The sequence below is a fragment of the Varroa destructor genome, unplaced genomic scaffold (assembly GCF_002443255.2).
Source record: "Varroa destructor unplaced genomic scaffold, Vdes_3.0 BEIS01000005.1, whole genome shotgun sequence".
In the NCBI taxonomy this organism is placed as follows: domain Eukaryota; kingdom Metazoa; phylum Arthropoda; class Arachnida; order Mesostigmata; family Varroidae; genus Varroa; species Varroa destructor.
The window spans coordinates 39,709,104-39,732,076 of NW_019211458.1; the positions used below are offsets into that span (position 1 = coordinate 39,709,104).

Genomic DNA, 22,973 nt, shown 5'->3' on the forward strand with positions numbered 1-22,973 from the left:
TGGGCGCGAGCAAAGGAAAGAGGACGGTGAAAGAAAAAGTTACAAGAAATTATTTAAAGACAGTTACGACGTTTACGATGGATTTGTCAAAACGATGCCACTTCGATGATGCCAGTCGCCTTTGCAACCACGATTCTAGCTTCCTTTGAAACAAACAAACCGAGAACGATGGTTGCTAGAATAAGACGAATTCATGTTTCCGAAGTGACTGTCGAAGAAGATCTGAATTCAGCCGTGACAGCTGAACGGTGTCTAACCTGACAAGCAGTTTAGAAATAGGAAGGACACCTGAACGAAACGCACAATAGTACACCATCTTTGCCGCTAGCGTCACAATCATCAAAGCTCATCCTGATTTCCACGATCCTGCGTCGACTGATAGCCGACAGCGAATCATAGACTCGGTGGCGGCTCGTGTTGCCAACGCTACGGATGCGCGAATTCATCCAACTGCTTGTCCAGCTTATCGTCTTTCATTTTTCGCTTGAGTTTCTTCTTTTTCATTCGATGCGGCTTCTCTCGATCTCGATTTTCTTCCTTTTCGACTTTATTCTATTCTGTTATCTCTTTCATTATCTAGAAGGTTGCACGTAGCTGTATTATTTGAGCTTGCCGGGTCGACAAGGGCAAAGTATACAAAAGGACGACCGCGAAGGGAGTAACCGTTGCAACGGTCACAGAGCTGAGCCAAATGGGCTAGCAGAACCTAATACAGCCGCACCGCACGGTACACGCTCATCTCGAAGAGAGCTTGTAAGTGTGTGATACGAAGCAACATACGTATTTTCGTATTGGTATGCTTTTTTTTTTTTAGCATCTTTTTCTTTGCTAATCAGTTACGAAATATGTTTTCGGCGAGCTGATGACAACGAAAATCGAAGACAAGGCCGATCGAATAGCAGTGGGTTCATTATACGAGCCAAAGGAAAAGGCACAAAAAAAGGATCTGCGTAGGGTAAATCAGGAGTGGGAGGAGGCAAAGCGACGTTAGCTTTGGCGGAAATCAGCAACAGACGCGACAGCGACAGCAACGGCGATCCCCTCTGCTAGGACAACAACAGAGCAGCTGAGCGAACTGATCGGGGGCGACCGTAATCCGTCAAACCGAGTGATCGCTAGGGATTATTGACGTGGTGGTATCATGGCAGTTTTTTGGCTACAGTAATTAAATAATCGTGATTAATTGCTCCTAATATCATATTAGAAGCATAGGCAAAAGGTGAGAGAACGTTCTAGGTAAAAAAGATTTCTGTCTATTGATTCAGCCGTTGTCATTATTAACTAGTTGGACCCTTGCTCTCATTCCCGTAGGGTTTAGTCATATCAGATCCATTGCTACACTCGAAATTCCTCTATATATTTTACAAGACTCTTCCATAGAAAGATGTGTGTGATTATAAATTTAATATTCAGATATGTACATGTGTAGAGGGTTGCATAGTTCAGTGTAGTGGCACGGTGACTCGTATGATTTAGACTCTAGCTCAAGAAGGCCATGAACTGCGGCCTTAGACCCACCCGTGTCAGAACACAGATATTCATTCAGATTGAGGTCTGCCGTTGGGGTGCTGGTGGCAGTTAGTTCTGGACACGCGCGAAGCAGGTGTCGTCACAAATGAGGCTCAAGAAATCAATAGCGAAGTACAGCAAACAGAAAATAAATAAAGCCGACAGGTTTTTTGTGAGGGCTGAACCCGTTCAGCCCCGATACCCTTGGAATGGTTGATAAAGCTGGCGGCACGACGAAAGCCAACAGCTGAAATGAAAAATTCAAGCGATATAACTGAGCATTAACTGAAAATCAAAAAATGAGTTTGGCGCCTCGCCCCTTTTGTGCTAAAGATGCTAGAGTCCATTATCTTTGACAACCGAAACCTTCCGCAGCTCGAGACCACAGGTCCGAATGGCCTTAAGGCTCTTGTCAATGCACTCCCACTATAGATGTATACGGGTTACGAAATAAATCTAGATGTCTGTTATAGATAAATACCTCTAAATCTCCGCACCTTCTCACTTTATTTCAAATATAAATAACTGATCTTATTCGCATAAACTGGACCTGAATACAGATCTATATTCATTAACACCTGAAGAGATCTGCTTGAAATTAGAATACGAAGGCTTATTGAAAGCCACCAACTGCTAAAGGAGACGCGTACATTGTAACCCCATGCAAACCCGCTACTCCGTTAAGAGAGCTTAACGTGATAAGTGCTCTAAATCGATATTTCGGGCTGCGGTTTAGTTCGTTGTAATACTGTAATAAAGTAATAATGATTAAAAACGATACGGTATTTACAAAAACTAATCAGTATAATTTCCCAGTAGTCGTGGCGCGGTAGAAGAGACGCCACGCCCGTCAGATACTGAATTTCCAAATCAAAATCAGTACATTAATTATAGTCGATTGAACTCTTCGTTTCATCAGGATGTAAATCATGACAACAGCTACGCGTGACATACTTGAAATTGGTTTCACCCATCTGATGTGAGGGCATTGGCGTTGGAAGATGTTAACTCCCAATGGCAAATAACTACAATTATAGACCCCAGTAACTCGTTACTTATATCCTTTGTCTTTTTATCGCGAATACTTTTTTTTCGTCTCGCCTCTTTCTATCCGTGTAGGCAATAAGTTTATCGGTCGACCGACTATGTATATAATTGTAATAAAAAAAATAAGCTGTTTTGATAAATGCACGTTTACATTCGTATAACTCACAGTGAATAGCTATGAAGCGTCTGCTCCTGGCAGTGAACGACACAGCAAAGGTGGTGGTGGTGGTGGTGGTCTGTCCTATTTTGGTGGCACCGGCGGAATGGCTGGCCACACGGCCGAAAACGTGAAAGAGCTCCCTAAACGCTTGGCTGATCTGAGGTCACCCCCATGGAGGTTTGAAGGGTATGAAGGCACGAGAATGTTCATCAGACTAGGTCGTGGGGCTAGCTTGTGACCTAGGTTTGGTTCGATTTCGAGGTCAGTGCACGGGAGACGCTTCAAGATAAAACTTGTGAACGCTTTTCTCTAGAGGAGATTGGCTTATTTGAATCATTTCCTTGAAGCTGGCAAGGTACTTAATGAGCTCGTGAGTATAAACGGTCTCTGACGGAGGTGCTGCGTGTGAAATTACAGATCAGAGTGTTCTTGGGACGTATTCGGAAAACCGTGAGATTAGCACTTCCTGGAAGTGTTCTTACCGCGCTGTAGGTAGGCTCCTATGCCTGAGTTCATCTGAGTGGTGCAAAACATACTAGAGGGGTCTAGTTCTTGCTGGCCGGAAGGTCCTGAGTGAATTGTGCTCGCTCTGCATTATGTGGGTATCGTTCAGCTCGACCACAGGAGTGCAACTTGAACCGTTGGTCAGCATACCAGCTCGATCATCAGAGTCCACCACTAGATCTTTACAATGATGCCAACCTTCTGGTAAGCTACCGGTAGGCATCCGTGATAACTTAGTAAACAGCGTATTAGCCTGCTAATCCTAGGGACACGTTGTGGCCTAGCTTCGAGCCCGGGCATAGACAGACTTCGCTTCGTGCTGGGAGCCAGTCGTCTGATGGAATGCCTGACGGCGATACCGGACGTAAAACTCGAAACATTGAGTCATAACTAATCACTATATCACGAGAAGGGTAAAAAGATGAATAGATTCTTAATCGAGCAAGACGCACTGTACCGTCGCGTTTCAAAAAGTTGGAACGCGTATTTACGTGAACATCCGAAGCCTTGGTGTGTCTCACCAGAGTTATGCCAGGGCACAGAAGATTATTTGGCACCTGACGGCATGCCATTTTCTGCACAGAGGGATTCGGGCTAGGGCGCAGGCTTACAAGCACGGCTGCAACGTGTGCCAGCTTGAGGAAGACGACCGCAGAAGTACGTCTCCTTGTACTCCGTTGACAATGAGTTTAGTAAATTGGCAGTGGGAGAAGGAGAGCGGAACCAACTTTACTAGGCAGAGCGAGCAACCCCATCACTACAAGCACCCCACGACAAGGATGCACACCAGAGTAACGGCCGATTTTGTTGCACTGACCTGATACTGCAGACTCATAAAAGGCAGGCCTTCCACTGCCTCAAAGGCCGCTGCTGATGCCATTAGCAGTCGGCTTCGGAGATAGTGGAATCCCAACCAACATGCGCCGCTAGGGATCGTGAAACGATCCACACAGCGGAATATGAAATTAAGCGTCCTGGGTACTAGAAGATCGTAACTACAGGACGAAAGTATACCACTGTGTATTATAATAAAAACATATGAATAAACACACGCCTACGTCTAAAGCAGAATATCAGAGCTGCTTCCCTTTTAATAAAAACTTCTCCTGAAGTTGTTGCAATAATGGAAATGATTAAAGTGTCCGTTATCAAAGGCTATATGTTATATAAAAGCCAGGAAGCGGCGTCAGTTTCATTCGTATTTTTATTTAGGCAAAAATGATTGCAATCACTTATCTATGACGCGCCCTCTAACTTAGCAAATTTTAATAATGTAGCTCATTTTTCATACAAGTCACAACCAATATCGGATGTAATCGCAGTTTAACTTACCTGGCGTATTGAAATATGTCGACTTTTATAGGCGGACATGCAGCAAACAAGGGTTAGTGAGCAGATAAGGCAGAAAAACTAAACAAACATAATCAGCAAGTACGCTAGCTGGAATTTTCCGTATTCCAACTAACATGGACACTAAGTGTGAATGACTGTAGTTTGTAAGAAGACGCCGAAATAAATCCGTTTGACGGGTTCTATTGTGTGCCCCATTATTCTAGATAATTGTCTTCATTCGTGTGGGTTCTACGCACCGCAGTCAATGTACTAAATGCAGCGTTTTTAAGATACCACAAAGTACTGTGTAGAACTGTTTCCTATTTAGAATACTGGTCTCTATAAAAAACTCCGAGTCTAGCTGAGCCTTGTAAATTTTGCCTAAATAGGTTCATAGTCTTACGCCTAACTGTCTCGGCTCGTAGAGCGCCATTTCCTTCTGAGGAGTCTTCCGTAATGTTAACGTTTTTCTTTTTTGTTCAAGACAAACATTTGACGCGTATTACTAAACAATTACAGTTCCGCTGGACAACAGTTTGTCGACTTATCCGAAGAATGCATCTTTTAAACCTGAAAGAAACCCTAGCGTTCGGTTCCGCTAAACCTAACTCTGCGCTTATTGCCCCGTGGGCTGGCTTCTGTCTGGCAGCTCGTGGCTTTTTTTTCTACTTACCGTTATCGTTATTTAATGGCGCCGCCGCCGCCGCCTCCTCTTAACAATATCGGTAAAGCTAGACACGATATCATACTAGTCATGTACCGATGATACTCGATCTACGCTCACCGGCTGTATAGCGTTGTCCATTACATAGAAAACACTATTAATTTCAAGTAAGTTGCAGAAGCACCTTACCGTGGTTACTGTTTAGCCAATGCTTAGCAACTTAAAACACATCGTCGATGCAAACTAGATTGAATAGTGCAAAGATGCTAACCAGTAGTCTACTTGACTTCAAAATGTTCCTTTTTAGCTAGCCAGATCCGCCATATTACATTTTTCAACATTTACTGCAAGTACGAAAACATACATTACTAGCCACGATCATATCTCGTACAGCTGTTCATCCGGATACACGTTCATGGCGGTTGGCAGTAAACTCCTGTTTTGTCTTTTCTTATCTCAATAATTGCGTTATGTGTACCTCGGTGTATTATCTGTCCGTGTGTTTCGTGTATATCAACTGACTGTCTTCTGATGGGATAATAAAAACAAAAAAGACGATGACAAAAACGAGAAGAAACATTATAGGCATGATAAACAAATAAAAAAATATACCAAATTCTACAGAACACACCGTCCGTGTAATCGGTATCGTTGTATTACCCCCTGAATGTTGTTCTAGCGTCCCCTTTGTGGCAGTTGCCGATTTATCGACGGCGGCGGCGGCGGCGGCGGCGGCGGCAAGAAGTCCGCGGCGTTCGTCGTCTACGATGTGAAGTCGCCAAAATCGGTAACTGGCAATCACCAATCGACAAGCAGCGCTAGCAAATCACGTCCGCTAGAGTGAACGAGTGAGCGTATCCGCGTCGCCGATGCCATAGTTAGGGCAAGCTGATTTGCAAATCAATCCATGGTACCTGGCCGCCGTGACACCAACAACAACAAACACTGACCGCGCGCGCGCGCAGAAACACATGGATGATAACAGTAACAACAACAACAACAACGCAATGACAAGTATAGTCTACATCCATAGGGAAAATGTGTAGCGATAGTGTCATTTAGCAGCTTTTTTTGACCGGGAGCTGCTTTTCTCTCCCCACCGGCTCCCTTTGTCTGACCTTCATCTCGCCACAGATTCCCCGCGCCGTATTTCCGGGCTGCGTTGTTTGCCTCCCTGAACTGTTCGATTCAGCGTTCGCCATCTTCGTTTGTCCCTGGTTCTGTCGACAAATTATATCGTTCGGATAGTCTTATAAGAGACCATGCCGCCTTTATTGTTTCGTCTGCAGAACTTAGGTTTCAGCCATCCAGACGTAGGCCTTCCGGTATATCTACTCGTGAAAGTACAAAGGCAGTTGTAGACAAGAGCTTCTGGTAACCAAGTGTTTGAAAAGATTTCAAGAAGAAATGCACCACTGAAGAGCGCAGAGATGACCTGCTACAGGGATGCAGCCTCACTGCTATAACCTTACGCACTTGAGTCAATAGTGATTGACACTGACGAACTATACTATGTCACACCATTTAAATTGTCGGCAGCTTTGTCACAGCTGATAGCCAGATATCCGGCGCCGTATTTAGGACTCGCTGTTCTGACTGGGCTGTATGTGGCGCACTCTACATGACATTGAACTGGGTTCTGTCTGGCAAGTCACACCGATCCAAACAAATAGCCGTTCAAATCAATTGTTAATTCCTTCCGATAATAAATTTATTATTTTCAGGAGCTTACCATTTAACGAGGTGGTACAAATGAAGACGTAGATCGTCCGGCTTAAAACCGCCGGCTTCCACTAGTGCTTTGCAACTGAACCGTGAATTAGTCCTAGTATTCAATTTTAACTGGAAACAACTCTGTTAGATTCATATATTTTTACTAATATTTTGTTTTTTCGGTACTTTTGGCCGCTGTTTGACCATAGCTGCCTCTAGCTAGTCTGATGGCTCTCATCATGCTTTATCAGATTGCAGTATCAATGAATCAAGTTGTGTTTGAGAAAAGGTTATACTATAGTGATGTTTGTAAAGTTTCTCCAATTGAAGAAAAACAACTAAAGGTCTCTCGAGTCGTTAGAAATATTCGAGGATTTTACAATTCCCTGATACGTTACGGCGCAGCATGTCAATGGTGGCTATAATGGACGCCGTATGGTAATTATGCACTTCAAGAACAGTGGTACCCGAATGCCGAGCGTAAGCATTAAAAAACCTCCCATTAAGAAAAAAATATTAACCCTATATACCTATTCTACTAGAACTCAGGGGGTTCTTATAGATATAGTTAGAAATGGTGCCATTTGGGAAGCGGAAGCATTTGAATAAAATCGAATTGCCGCTGACCTAATGCGCCTTCGGTTCCCCGTCGAAGGGACATCAGGAGGTTAGGTCAGAAAGAGAAAGTTAGGTCGTCGAAGATGCTACACCAACCAAACAGTCATTGTTAAATTTGACTTAGCCTTTTGCTGTGCGTAGTTTTTATGCCTGCCTCTGGATATTTACACTCGCCAGCCCCTTGGGCCAAGGATTTCTCTAAAAGGATCATCCGCATATCTCGCTACTTGGTACGCGGTGCATACACTTTCAGGGCATCTGCAAGGGACGCTCATAGTCTATTGGATCGTCTTTGGAGATGAGACTAAAGAAAGCTTTTGGCAACTAATTATTATTATCATCCTTAATCTTCTAGCCTGATACGAATGGTTTTTCACGTCTAATTAGCGTGCTGCCAATGAGCGATCTGCGTGTTCTGCATTTTGTGAGCGAATCTTTGTTGACTTGTATCATTGTAGCATATTATCAACCATTTATAGAGTAATTTCTGCCATACTCTTAAGCATACGTGACAAAAATAGATACGATTCTCTCTCTCCACTTCGTTTACAATTAGTCAGAATAGTTTTTGGCCATTTACACAGTCTACTAATGCTGCCGTCATCGATGACCCCATTGTCGTCCTCTTGGATTGGACCCATAGTTTGATTAGCTTCATTGTGACCAATCAGTTTGAGATTTTATTTACGCGCAAGATCAGCGACGTCCACGTAGCATAGGTACGTCAATCGTTACGGGGGTAGCGATAATGACGGCCGCGACGGAAGCATCTGCAACAAGAAGAGACGTCCAGAACGCACAATCAACGACCCGATCCTGTTACACGATCATTATGTCATAGTGGATCCGTACGGCTATGTCCCCCCGAGGCCTCCTCAATCTGGTAGGATCGGCCTTGCAACAAGCCAACATCAGCGTTTGCGCCGCTTACGTGATCGCGTCGATTTGTAATTGGTAAGTGATTCCTGCGCTGGCGTCAGTGATATCCAGCGTTCGTCAAAACTTAGGGAGCCAACGTGGCTACAGCAGCTGCTGCCACTACTGCGTCTGTGCGTCTGCCACCTGTGTTAATCTAGGTGTTTTTTTTTTCTTTAATTTGTAAACGGCATGAAACAACGCTGGCGAATCTATTTGTGAGAACGTGTGGCAATGCATTGCTTTGCTGTGGAGAAGAACGTTTCTGTCTATCTGTTTGCGTGTGTGTGTGTATAAGGAAAGGGCCATGTTTGAACTGGTCGTTGTATCCGGTGGCGGCGGCAGCCCAAAATTAACGAAACAGCTATATATTGGCCTATAATTCTGGTATCATGTACAACAACAACAACAACAACTACACGAAAAGCAGAAGCAACACGAAAAACCTCCGTGGCTCCTGTCGTCGACGCCCCACCGTTACATAGTCATGCTATATAGCCCCGAGCGGTAACGAATGTTACGTAACTACGGCGCTTTGTTGACAGCCAATAAATATATTGTAGTCATAGAAACAACGAGTTACGTCATAGCCTAGCTGGTAAATTCAGTAGTTTTCTGTCGCAGTTGTTACTCATATTGGTGACTCTCGCTGATACGCTCAACGTACAGCGGTAAAGACTGTTCCGGTGTGTCCGGGCGTAGCGTTGGTGTGGCTCCGTGACTGCCATCAACAACTCCTATGGAAACCCCCAGAAGACATCCCCATGGGGTATGAAACGATGCCATCGCTGCACTGACTACGGCTGTCACCGATTTTGTAACAAAACTATTATTGACCCACAGAAGATCATTGTGCATGTAACAACAGTACTGCTGCTACGGTATGGGACGATGCTGTCGATATGGCGCAATGCGGTAAGAGTAGATATGGAAACATCGACTAATATGTGCCTAATTAGCATTTGTTCAATATGGTCTTACGGGACACCGTTCACAACAGCAGATCCCGACGTCTACAAGAATAAACGGCATTTGTATTCGAATAATCGAATAAAATGCACATCGAAAGTACAATGCCGTCCTATAGTTGTGTGTATGTGTTCTAGACATATCAAGCTTTGATTATATAAATAAAAATAGCTCGACACGACTGACTGCTCATAGCTCTTAGTCAGATTCATATTTTCGTATTCGTTGACTGTGAACTTTTCTAATCAATGTTAGAGATGGTTTGAAAACAAATGGGCCTCGGACTTTTTTAACACGTCAACAAATGTTCAGTGGTTCGGAGCGGTAGTCAAAATAGTTTTCTAGGCTGACCCACGGCCTAGACTGTTTAATGGAGTCCCTCTGGACACCACTACGAAAGCTGTTAAGTACGCGCACTGGGTCTCGTAGCTGCGCAACCTTTTTATGCACCATAATTAGGCCTGTCTTCGTAGTGCAGTTCCTAGTTCGTTTTTCTGCCCAAGTACACATGCTAGCAAATACTTTCTAGTACGCTTTCCTCGACTTTTTACCAAGCCTCATTCGTTCGCTCACGGCGCTGATCTCAGTCGAAGATGGTTTATAGTTCTGAATACTGAAATATCTCATTTAGTTTCGACTTAATTCGTATGTGTCAACGTCTTCCCTTTTATCGGTCAGTCTTCATTTGCTTAGTCCCGTCCTGTGTGCTCTGTTATATGTGTAACATGTCAGTCACAGTAGGCCTGTCCTTACTTGAATGTGCACATATGTACTTCTGACTTGCCTTGCGTAGTGATCCCATGGTACTCTTCTTTAAAATGTTTATTTGACGGGACGGAACCGCAGCATTGCTAACCTTCTTCCAGCGGTGGAAGCGCTAAGAACGTTTTCGCGCCCCGTAACGAGGAAAAACCTTATAAATTTACAATCATATTTATCGGACGTTGTCTCCGGAGTATTGAACGCTAAATTCTGGTTAACTCTCAGCTAGATATGAATCTACGGTGGATTTTCCGCCGCTCCAGGTAACGCAATGGCGAACGGAACGCCGTGACAAACGACGCCCGTGAAATTGACTGACAACGACGGCGATTGTGGCGGGCGCACCAGCAATAATGCGGCATCGAGTCAAATAGACGACATCTGGGAAATAGTTTTAAACGCGAAACTACAAAGCTTTGTTTCGCACGCAGCGAAAAGATAAAAATCGTAGAAAACGGTGTAAGCATCCTGACGAGCCCGTAAGCACTAAGCTCTATGAAGCATAATTTTTGCGAGCCCTAGACTTATATGTAACAGTTAATATTATCGCTACTTTTATACTCAATTAAGAATGGATATATCTAACAAACGGTTTGTTTCGACACATTGTATATGTGTGCTATAACAAATACGATCCGTTAGAAACGTTTTAGATACAATTAAATACGTATAGCTGCCATATTTTCGACAACAGATGTTATCTTGCGCAAACAGAGCATGGCCCAGCATTATAAGCGATAGCAAACTGTGTTCAGTAGGTAGCATATCTGTTAAGGTGTATTTTTACGAAAATGTTATAACTACAAGTAAAAATCTAAAAGATCGGCGTGCGAGTCCGCATGAAGGGAATATTTGCCGAACATACACTAGCGTTCTCGTGCTTCTGACGCCCCGAAGTAGCAACACTTGTGAGCCAGGGTCCAAACATATTCTAAGTTATTGATAACTTAGAAATAAGGCGCGAAACACGCACAGCTATTTAGATAACGTTGACTTACTGCAGTGACTTTGCGATAACGGTGTCTGAAGAGCGTCATCATGCAAACCAAGCGCTGTATAAGGATGCAATTTTCTCTTTATACACATTGCTAAGCTCAATAGCTTTCTGCCTTGCTGTATATGAACAATCATAGCAAATCAAATTCAAGCTCTACGGATAGAAGGGCGGAGATAACAGTCAGTCTGAATGGCGTTACATGGGCCAAGCCAGTTCTATACCTCTAGACTTCCGTAGCCGATAACGTGCTCGACACAAATATACTGCCGGTACGCTTCGCCCACTGGCATGCATTCAATAGTTCCACGGGGCCTGCTATAACGCTTCTTTCTATCCCGCTGTCTTTCCTCCTCTATCCGTTCTCGTGGACAGATCGCACGGCTCCCCATTTCCACATACGTTGTGTCTGTGCGTGCCTCTGTATGTGAGGCCCTTTCGAAATATGGCGATGCTGTTGTTGTTATTCTCTACTCTGGTCTGGCTGGCTTCGAAGGCATCTTCTTATTGGCCGGTCTCGGACTCGGTTGCGTCTAAATCCACTTACTTGCCGTGAGGCACTGCAGTTCGAAGAGTAGCTTAGCTCAGACAGTGTTGAAGGAAGCGTGCTATGGTAACGGATCTTGCGAGCACTTTTCGGGCCATATCTTAGTCGCTATACCCGAATCTATACCAGGGTTCCTCCTCCCGCTGCGTCCCTGTAGTCCTACACGCCTACCTGCCTACAACTACGCCGGTCTACCATGTAGGCAACTGCTGCACGGCTAGTGCACTACCGCTGCTCGGTCTTCGGAGCTAGCCCCATTTCATGGCGACCACCTCAAGGCTTTCCTTCGAGCAACACCTTCAATTTCCGCTGTGTGTCTGCGACGTTCCTCCACCTATCCTCTACTTTGGCGTTGCGGCGGCTGCTTCTGCAGCATCCCAATAGCGTTCGGTCTCCCTTCCCATTTCCCATCCCCGTCAGTTCGCTCTCATGCGCTCAGGTTCCGACGGCGAGCGGTGAGCGACGGGAACCCAGCCGGCGCCCGAGGGGAAGGGGCGTGTCGCCGAAGGCAATCTCCACGCGCGCATCTTCCAATTCCTTCCCTTTGCCCCCTAGCCCTCACAAGAGCTTATAGGGAATCGTACCGACAGTCAGCTGCCGGTACTGGGGCCCCGCCAGCTTCTAGCGTCCAACGTGGTTCGGGGCCGACGTAGCTGCAGCCACAGCAGTTCGAAGCCCTGAGGCTCTTAAAGACTCTTTATCGACGCCCTTTAAGGACGCAAGTCCGACAACGCTGCGCCCCACCTCGAATCCTTGTTATGGCTTTAAGTTCTGCCTATACCCGTTTGTGGCCCCTTGTGCATCTTCACTACCCGTCTGTACCTCGTAGATAACGTCGCCAGCTGCCCGGAGGCGCGCCCTCGACAAATACAATATTCACGTACACCCGGGAGCTGGAACTGGATGTCCCCAAGCAAACCAAACAGCTTTGGAAGCAGCCTATCTAGATGCCACCGATGACTAGAAGGAAACGAAGGGATCGTAGGCGCGGCTATGCTAGCCTCCAGCTTCTTGCTGGGGATCAAACAGGGCGTGTTGCATCGGCAGCAGCTCGCGTGAGTGGGGGCATCCCATGAAGAGAAGTGAGGAGAAGGAAGAAGCCAGGTTGCGCTCCCGGCGCCAGTATCCAGCACGAGGCTCAACGGAGGGAGAGAGAGAGAAAGAGAGAGGCTAGAAAGGAAGAAGGGAAACGAATGAAGAGTACCGTTTAAATTAAATACGGAGGCTGATTCAGTGTCTTACACAGTGAGTGTACGGTAATACCGTGATGGTGCAATCAGCCGCATGGCGCTGCACCCGGAGACGCACACAGTCGGTCAACTAGCTCGCAAGCCACCGGTTTCGAAAGCAATGAGAGAGCGATGAGCGACAAACCCAGCGGCGAATCAGCGAACGGCCGACACGAGGCGCAGAGCCAATAGCTGTGGCGCAGAACGATCTTCGACGCGGTGTCGCTTAAAGGTAAGCCCACGGGAACGGACGGATTCGTAAAGGGGACACCTCTGCCTTTCTGATGCACTCTGGCCTGTTCACCCTACACTATATCGGTTTATATTTACCCTTCTGGTCGTTTCGGCCGCGGTGCTGACGATCAGTGATCGAGGGCCGAAAACATCGTTGGCATTTGCTGTCGCTTCTTTTGATGACGACATGACGCCCACTCATAGAGCCCTGCAGATGCTTACAAGCATGCAATTTACCATCGACTCTTTTGTTGACTGACAGGATTCGCAGCTTAAAAATTTGTCGCCCGCCGCCACCTGGAAGAGGGGCACAAAAGCTTTCACTCTATTTCAGTGTAGCTAGCGTTATTTTTGATGCATTCGCCTGATGCTGTTCCATGAGAATAAAATATGCATCAGAGGAAAGAGCCCGAACGATGCAAATCGTAAACGTGGGCGACGAATCCGCACGTGATGGCCGCCTGATCGAAGGGTAGAGTACTGGCCTAAACCTATGGAATTCGTGAACGTTAAGGAAATAAAGATCTCAACATGGTTTGCAACTCTGTAATCTGTATACTGCTAATAGGCTGTGAAATCTTAACAACAAGATTTATATATAGAAATTAAATAACTTATTTCGAGTTCACTACGTACGATTTAGCTGCCGTGTTATTACTATTATTATCGATATTTTCCCATCCGTAACCCGACATCGTACGCAGAGATTTGGAAAGCTTGATTTGTTTCGCCAGAATTGGCCTAGACCAATCCCCGATATAGCAATCGTTGTATTTGACGTCATGGTATTCGTTTCCACAGTCCACAGACATTGAAACGATTTCGATTACGGGCATCTCCAGTTGTGGATAGTTTATGCTAAATAATGTTAACAGGCAAAAAAAAAAACGCAATCGTCGTTTATATATCCGTGCAGATACGTTTAGGTGAAAACGACCATGGCGACAAGAACGACAAATACATGTTACGGGACCACCCATTACATGGAGACGCAGTTTTAATAGATTTCACAATTTACATAATTATTCTATCACTAGTGCTGAGACACACCTTACCGAAATGTTCACACTCCATTTTTTTTGCTCTTCTTTATTTAACAAACACTATCCTTCCATAGGCTGCATGTATGCGGGCAGCGGAAGCCCATGCTGGGAAACCCGTTGGCATAGCGCGACAGCTAGGAAAAGGGTCGCTGTAAGACTCAACGAAAGCTAGAGTCGAACATAACAAAAAATAACGTTTTATCTATGGATAAACATTTATGTACCCACACTTATTAATGAACCTGGACTCATCCAATTGAACGCTTGCGATGATGTCGTGTCCTATAAAAGCCCCTGCCGTGTGCCAGAACGAGAGAACTGTCGTAGAAGCTATATGGCGAGCAGAAATTTCCTGCACTTGATAGCGGACAGCGAATTTTGAAAACTGGATTTATTTATACTTTTTCTATAGGTACGATATATTACATATTCCGAAAAGTATAGATTATGGACTAAAATATGTTTTCCTATATTTGTTTTTTTCTTTTTGAAAAAAAAATAGGAAATCGTAGTTTTTTTGTCGGTGGCTGGGCTTGAACCGTTCAAGCCATCACGCCGACCATCCTTAATATGGACAAATGAGAAAATATGTAGGGTCTAATAACATTATTCAACGTAAAAACCGCCTGAAAATACAAAAATCACAATATTTCCGATGCCAGCATTTATACTTTGCATATATTTACGCAATTAAAATTCGTCGTCTTTTATTGTTACTTATAGAATGATGACGATGAAGCAAAGGGTTGGTTTGTTTTCGTTTCGATCTGTTACATCCCAAAGTGGATTTTTCACAGTCTACAATTAACGTTTGCTCCATACACCAAATGCTAGATAAAACATATGTAAAAAAACAAAAAAAAAAAAAAGAGGGAAAACATATTTATAACAGCAGCACTTCTGCAATGTCGAGGCCTATTAAATAACTAGGCGTTTCTAACGTTTTGACAGTCGTTCGTAAAACTGGACGCATCGGTCGCCTAACCCAACGTCGAACAACAGCATTTTAACGCCGATATTTTTTTGGATGTTTTGTGAATTTTTTTTTTTTGGGCGGTGCCGATAACGTTTGAAGTGCTAAAAGGATCAAATTGTTAAAGTGGATTCGACCACAATCTTGCATCAATTATGATATGTCAAAATTCCCTAAAGATACAAAAGGGAGAAATGCTCGAGATATGACATAGTTTGAAGCGCCTATTAGCACGTTGGTAATAACGATGATAAGCGCCGTACGCTGTAACGGACAACAACTGCGAAGCACGAGCAAACGTCGCGCCGTTGCTGCTCTTCGTACGTAAAATATACAAATACTCTAAGCAAAAGCTGCCAGTCCCGATAGGTTTTGGTCGGTCGCTTGAACATGCCAAGCGGCTTTACGTATGCCAGGGCGACGCGTACGTTTCGTTCGATCCAAACGAACAACAGGCAGCCATAGCCCTTACCGGCGGTGAGCTGAGCTCATAACACCGAGGCAAATCAGTGATCCGTAAACGATCGCTAGCCAAAACAAGGGGCTTCGGGTTCAATACTATAAGGTAACTCGAGCCACCGAATTCAAACAGCGAACAGAAAGCTAGAATGATGCGAAAATAATTCTAAATTCTGCTGCTGTAGCATTCGGTCATAGGGAGGAGGCCTCTTGACAGATCTGGTAAATGTCGGCATTAGAATAACTTACGATGTCGAGAGCACGTACGATTACGGGTACATTACAAACGATCGAACTGAAGACCATTTGTAACCTGCATGCCGCAGAAGAGTGCTAAGCAACAAACAACGCTTCCAGCGTAAATAATTGTGGGTATACCGCAACGTCAATGTAATTTGTTTGTTCCGACTCCGGTATTAGTTCATCAATGGCACACATCTACCGATGAGCACCGCAAGCGGCATGCACATAAAATATGATACACAAACTACCACTACACACTGTTTACAAGTCGACGTATAGCAGAACTATTTACAGCATAAACATTTGTTTTTGACAACGATGAGATCATATACTGTAACAGGGAAGTTTTGTTTTAGTTTAACGGGAGAAATAAGCCTGCTGTATTGAATATAGATTTTATTTAATGGTCGAACAGAAACACGTTTAGCCAAAATTCCCCTGGGGTAGAGAATTGTGGACGGGATTACCGAGACCGGTGGGCCGAAATTAATCGGGCCTAGCTACGTTCAAGATGACCTAACATTAACGTTAGCTGTGAACGACAGCTAAAAAGTATCAGGGAGGTCCAGGGGCGTATCGAAGAACCCATTAGGATCTCTTGCAATTAGCAAAGGTCGCTTATATTCGCACAGCCATCAATCGAACACGACTGAATCTAGGTATCTATGCTGCATAGCCGTTCGGTCATTTTGATCGATTTATTTTCTGGGCTTTAGTCTTCTTTTTTATACCGATAAGCCACAGCTGGACATTTTTACCTAGGCTATATCGTTGAAAAACATAATATGTATATACAATGAGTCGCTAAATGCTTTCCTGGATCATTTTTGCTTTTGTTGACCATTCTGTTCATTGATTTCCATCTGATTACGTAGCTTGCAGATACCGTCGATGGTTCAATAGAAATCAGTAGCTCGCCACAATAAAGAGAGGCTGTTTGAACTGGTGCTATGCTTCGCTTCCCCTTCAACACTTACCTTAATCACCTTACTGAACCGACACAGGTCTAAACAATGCCATTAGAAGGTAGGCCATCGCTCAGCCGAGCATTTCGACCGGTGGTCAATCATCAACGATGGGGCCTGGAAGATGACCAAATATTGAGAATATCAATATGATACGGTGGTGACCGAACGCTTTTTTTCCAGCAACACGGTACGGATTAGATGATAGACTTTTTTATCGTAAGTATAGCGGTGTTGTGTCTATGGTCAGCTAAATATGTGCTCCGATCGTACGCTTAAAGTTCCTTCTATTCGTCTCACCTCTCGTTAGGTGAGAGGCTGAGAACAATTATTAACAGGCCCTATATCCTAACTGCATTTGATAAACAATGTTGCGATTTTCACTAGTAAAGTGGGGGCTGTACTTTCTATCGCTCTATGAACAAGGCTTGAAGAACTGCCATGGCCAATTTTCATTATCCTGGGAAAGAAGATCGCATTTATAGAACGGTTTTATGGACGACAGCCTCTTAGTAGGTATGTAGAAATACGGATAGAACAAACAGAAAATATTTATTTGATCCATGTACTTTTAATTGCAGGCTCTATAAGATACTTGAGTTTCAACAAAAACTCATTATTCCATCCCCCTAATTTCATATCTTCTGCTACTTTTAATATGAGCTAGACCGTAACAGACCCTAATTTTAGTCAACGCAAAGCTGCACAAAACTGGATTGCCGTCGTCCTTAATAAATGAGTATCTGGTTCTTCATGCGGTCGTAAACAGTCTCAAGTAAATTATCAATGATCAATCTCATCACTTTCGGAACCCTAGTTAAACCTATACAAAATGTCCTATTTAGTAAATCTAAATGAAGCCTATGTATATTTTTAATAAACGCAGGCTTCATTTGGTCTCCTGCAGAAAATTTTCTGCATATGCGCCTTCGACCAACTTATATGGATCGTTCTTGTATTGAATCTAACAGAATAAATGGTCAAACTGACAAACGCGATTAACAATGAATTTTCTTGAAAGATACAGCGTCCATATCTGGAGGTGTATTAAGTATAGCTCGTGATCGTAGCCGCTGAAACCCCCGCACCGGTTCACTCATCAACCATCTGAAGTTGTTTTAAACAAATCTTCTTTTACGTTTGATACTATTCAAATGTATTATTAACATGCTGAGTTAATATATGTCTTCGGATAATTCCTCGCTTGCCAGCTTTAGTAGTAAACTATAGCTATGTGCGTTGAAATAGGCCGTACGGATCTAACATTTACTATCACGAATTTCAGAGCAGATGATAGTAGATTCCAGGATTAAACAGCAAAAATAATTTACATAGTACGAACAAGCTTTTCATGTATATATATATATATATATATATAGTCCATGTAAGCTTGCTATACTATGTACTACAGCCCGGATTCTTTAATGTCTTCATCGCAACGGTATCAGTTATTCAAACCGACATGACTATATCCTTTACGTCCTATATAGTTTTCCTTAATTGTTTTTGCTTTTTTTTTTGTTCACAGGAATCCGTGGATGGACTCGAAGATTCTTCATATGGCGGCCGCGGCCGCAGCTCACGCAAACGCCCAGGCCGCTGGTAGTGTAACCGCGTCATTGAGTGCATCGTTAAACGCGACGTCATTGGGAGCCGGGGCTTCACCTACCGAATTGTTTGCCGCAGCTCAGCCACCGAAAATTTCGGGAATTCCATGCGTAGCAGCAGCATCCCGTTATACGGCTCCAGTACACATCGATGTAGGAGGAACTATATACACGTCAAGTCTCGAAACGCTAACCAAGTACGTGCACAACGTGCATACAGAATGGGGGGCGGAGAAGTGAAGGGGCCAATCGTAAACGGGTTTCCAGCTAAGGTTATTTTACGGCTAAAATAAAGGCAACAGGACAGTTTCGCGTACCGGTCAGAATGAAGTGATTGATGCTGTTGGTTAACTTTTCGTCGAGCCGTAAGCATAATTCCATTTGATTCGTATAGGTTAATAGCGATGTAGCATATTTCCGGTGCCTATGATTCGTACAGGCCAAACTAATTTCGTAGTGAAAAATAATACCAATGCCTCTATACGGCCTCGGCTACATAGTCAGGTTTTATCAGGACCAATGCTGCTGATTTGGTTGGATTAAGAGGTCTAAAAGCTTCTAACCAATTTGGCTTGACATAACGGATACGCTACGTTGTTCTACCACTTCCATATATTTACTAATTATTCGAACTCAGCCCAGTTGTCAACTACGACGAAAATCTATTTTTAAAATGTCCTACCGTCGTTCACGTCCAAGAACATGGTCGAAATATGTTTGGCTTCGGATTTTTTTAACTTCGACTGGCCCTAACAGTCATTTGCTATAGTTCATCTATTTACACCGCATAAACGTCTAGCATTAATCGGTCGACAACGTCTGAAGACGACAGAGAATTTCTCTATCTTTTTCTGAATCCCTTTACTGGTTTCCCGTTTACAGACCCAGGCTTCAAAGACAACTGGGTACTCATTCAAAACCTTTCAATGAGGCCACTCCCTCGTGAGAGCAACTAAAGCATATTTTTGGCTTTCAGAATAAATTTTTACGAACTACCGTCACAAGCTAACTAACAAAAGCTATCCAACTATAATCGAGACGCACAAAACAGCATGATACGTATTTTCTGTTTAAGATATATACTGTGCCAAATAATTGTGCTGTATACCTGTCGTTACGACTTTGTCATGGTCCTTCGAATAGCAAAGAAGACACCATGAGCAGGGAGGTCGCCGCCTGGTGCATTATTGTCGTCGGTTTTATATTTTGGCCGATGACCATAGTAAAACTGTGCCTTAACTTCCTTTTGCATCGATCGCAGAAGTCCTTCTTCGTGTTGCTTAGCGCACCTGCTGTTTTTACATAGTGGCATCTCGAAAAGCTCGTGACGTATTTAACTTTAACTGTTTAAGTTTCGTCGTTCAAATAAACGATGTGCATTTGTGCAGCAGCGACAGTAGTTCAAGCAGCGATTGTAACGCTTGACCCGCTCGCTCTTACGCGGGGTACTTGCCTCGTCGGCAGCATCTGCTTTTCTTCTTGCTGTCACCAGAATCAGTTTGCCGCAATGGCGTTTCCCCGTTCGTCGTGCAGCTCACGGACAATGGCTTTGGTTCGAGTCGTGAGACACGGCTTGTGACAAGACATTCGTACCCAGTCGCGCATGCAGACGCACGCAGGCATTTATACAGACGTTTACCCGAGTACGTCGTATGAAATGTCAATTTTGATCGGGGAAAAAAATGGAGCCTACAAAGAAGATGATCACGTTTAATGACTCATGCAGGTAGCAAAACTATGGCAGATCGTTTACGCCCTTTTCGCTGTCACCGTTCGTTATGGAACAACACTTTCTTTACGGCTTTTCAACCTTGTCCCTTTTGTAGAACCACAGTGTCAACTACTTTTTGTTGGGAGATATTAGAGGCATTTCTGTTGACAAGGTTCAGATTTATGCTGATTTTGAAGATCCTCGCGTTGCTTAAAGATAAGCTGGATGAACTTAGGGCGTAAATTGCAAAATGGTGAATCGCGCAAAAACATGATTCGGACTAGCAAAAAAACAAAGAGGACGTAAGGGTAGTGTAAATTTCAGATAATTTTGGCGTCAGACTTTTTTCCTACGGTGAGCCGTACCGGCAATTTCTGTCGATTCTGTGTATGATTGGTTGCCTATCAAACGTGAAACAGCTAACTTTGTAAGTTACGTGTACTTATTATATTAAGACTTAGGATGCAATTCTTATAGATGAATTGCACCTTATATCACAGCTTAATTGGAACGTTCGATAGGAAACTTTTCGAACAAATTTACGTCGTAGGCCAGTTTCGTAAAGTACGGACCCCGATTGCGTTAGTTAAAGACCTCATCTCTTCAAACAGAAACTTTATTGATCTGAATTAGTCGCCTAGGCCTGCGTTAACACGAGGTCGTCGATGCTTTACCTTCCAAATGGCCACTTCTATACTAAAACTATTTGATTATTGTTTAAATGAATGTCATTACTAGTATGGTGGTTTGAGGGTAGAGTAGAGAATTGAGGTCATTCAAGTACTGGTACGTATATTTGGGGGCAAATGAAAAATCGACAGGCTTTACGACAACTACGTATATTAGGAGCAATCGTACATTACAACAAGGGTTCTCAAGAAGAAGCCTCCCAGACAAATGCAGTCGAATTTCTAACCGAACTGCTATAGGCAATGGCCAGCTCGTGAATATACATGCTTCTCCCTCTCAGCCAAGCTTTGAGATGCTCTTCTAAGTTTCCTAACTACGTTAAAAATATTCTCAAAAAGTCACGTTTACCGTCCGAATTCGATCACTATTAAAAGATGGTACATTAGTTCTCTACTTCGAATGAAAGTTAACGAGTTATGCGTACCGGCTGCCGGATCTGGCCTGAAAATGTTTGCTTGTCCCCATGGTAAGCGTTCAACTCGAACAGCGGAATCCAACACTAGCGGTTATTTGTAACAAACGCTGTTATTCTTGATGCTTTTATTGGTATCGCAATTGGCGACATGTCCTTACTATCGTACAATTTTAGCGCACTCTCGAAGCAGATGAGCTTCGCCGTGCATCACCCGAACGTGGGGGTAATTGTATTACTGGTACGTTTCTACTGACGGAATCGATAGCCCTCGTAGTGTTAATTGTAGCGGCCGACGATGGTAGCGCTGGAAAATGCATCGTCACAATCAGAGACGCCCGTGTCACCGTCACCGTCACCATCACAATGGTGATCATGATCATTCTAATTATGAAGATGTTGCTGTTGGCGTGAGCGTCGTACACTGAGCCTTTTTCGTGACACTGTGGTGGCCGTCACCGTCCATCAGTATGGCGGTGACTTCGTCATCGAACTGCTGCCGGTGGAGCAGAACGTCACCGAGATGGTTTGATCCCCGCTGCTGTATTCTGGCTTGTTTTTGTTTGTCTACGGTTTGCCATCGACATTTGTATAAAGCGACTAGATAGCGCCTGTCGCCTTGCCCAGTAGCCGTCACCGTCATTGCTTCTTGTTTTACTGTTGCAAGCGATGCTGTAAGACTAGCAGCGCCGATAATCAATAAGCAGTCACTTTTTTCCAGGAACGTTTGCGCTGCAAGCACGCTTGGCGTCGATCCCTTTTAGGGGGCTGAAATAAAAAAGTGAGCGACGTGTTTATCCGTCGTGCAGTTCTATGACGATGTGAGCGACTGTAGACGTACAGGCAGCGGCGACAGCAAACGCGCCAGCATTGTCTGTGTGTGAATTTGACCCCCGCTCCGGCGACCGGGTCAAGCGAATGCCGCCTGCGGAAAAGAAGAATTATTCGTCCACCGCCGTCACCATCACTACCGTTGCTGCTGTCGATGATGTTCCTGCCCTGCGGGGAAATATCTTCGCGCGCGAAGCGCTACCATGCAGGATCGGCATTGGCACGCTGGCGGCCGGCGCCGGTTAGCCGTTAGCTGGCGTTAGTTGTTAGCGTTGCGAAGCGACAGCGGCCAGCGCCGGGGATGAATTCGATAAAGGCCACGTTGCCAAGTGGCGCGTCGTTTACTCATGACTCGTTTTTACTTAACGTATCATAATGGCAGCAGCGGCAGAACTGCAGTAGTAACAATAGTGGTCACCTGAGATCAACACGCGTAAGTGGCGATAGGATTAATTAAGCTGCCTGTTAATTATACGGTAATGACGATAGTGGCGCGATGCACACAAAGACTTAAATAAAAACTAACATTATTGCAGACAAATACAGACCATAATACTATTACGTCGTATGGAACGTAACGACCGCAATTTGTCTGTGCACGCAAACTATCTCTTGCCTCACTTATACGTATATATAACTCTTATATGCGTATAGGTTAAATTATTAGACACAAATACACGAAATACAAAACGTTAAGATGCGCTAAGGGTAAGACTCGAAGATTAGCCTACGGCAGTATTAAAAACCGAATACGAAAATATTTTTAGCAGCTCAGAGATGTCATACGAGGGTCAACGATAACTGTAGGCCACCGTCTAATTTTGATTACTGCCACAGTGGGC

At 44.2% G+C, this 22,973-nt stretch overlaps 1 protein-coding gene across 3 annotated transcripts in view; it reads left to right on the top strand.

The window, feature by feature from the left end:
• Window positions 1-22,973, top strand: part of LOC111250942 (BTB/POZ domain-containing protein kctd15-like) — a 78,546-nt gene that overhangs the window by 42,294 nt on the left and 13,279 nt on the right. For all 3 annotated transcript variants that reach the window (XM_022806955.2, XM_022806956.2, XM_086990951.1), the window contains one exon: window positions 18,409-18,684. In XM_022806955.2, coding sequence (XP_022662690.1) covers window positions 18,409-18,684 — 276 coding nt within the window. The remainder of the gene's footprint in view (window positions 1-18,408; window positions 18,685-22,973) is intronic.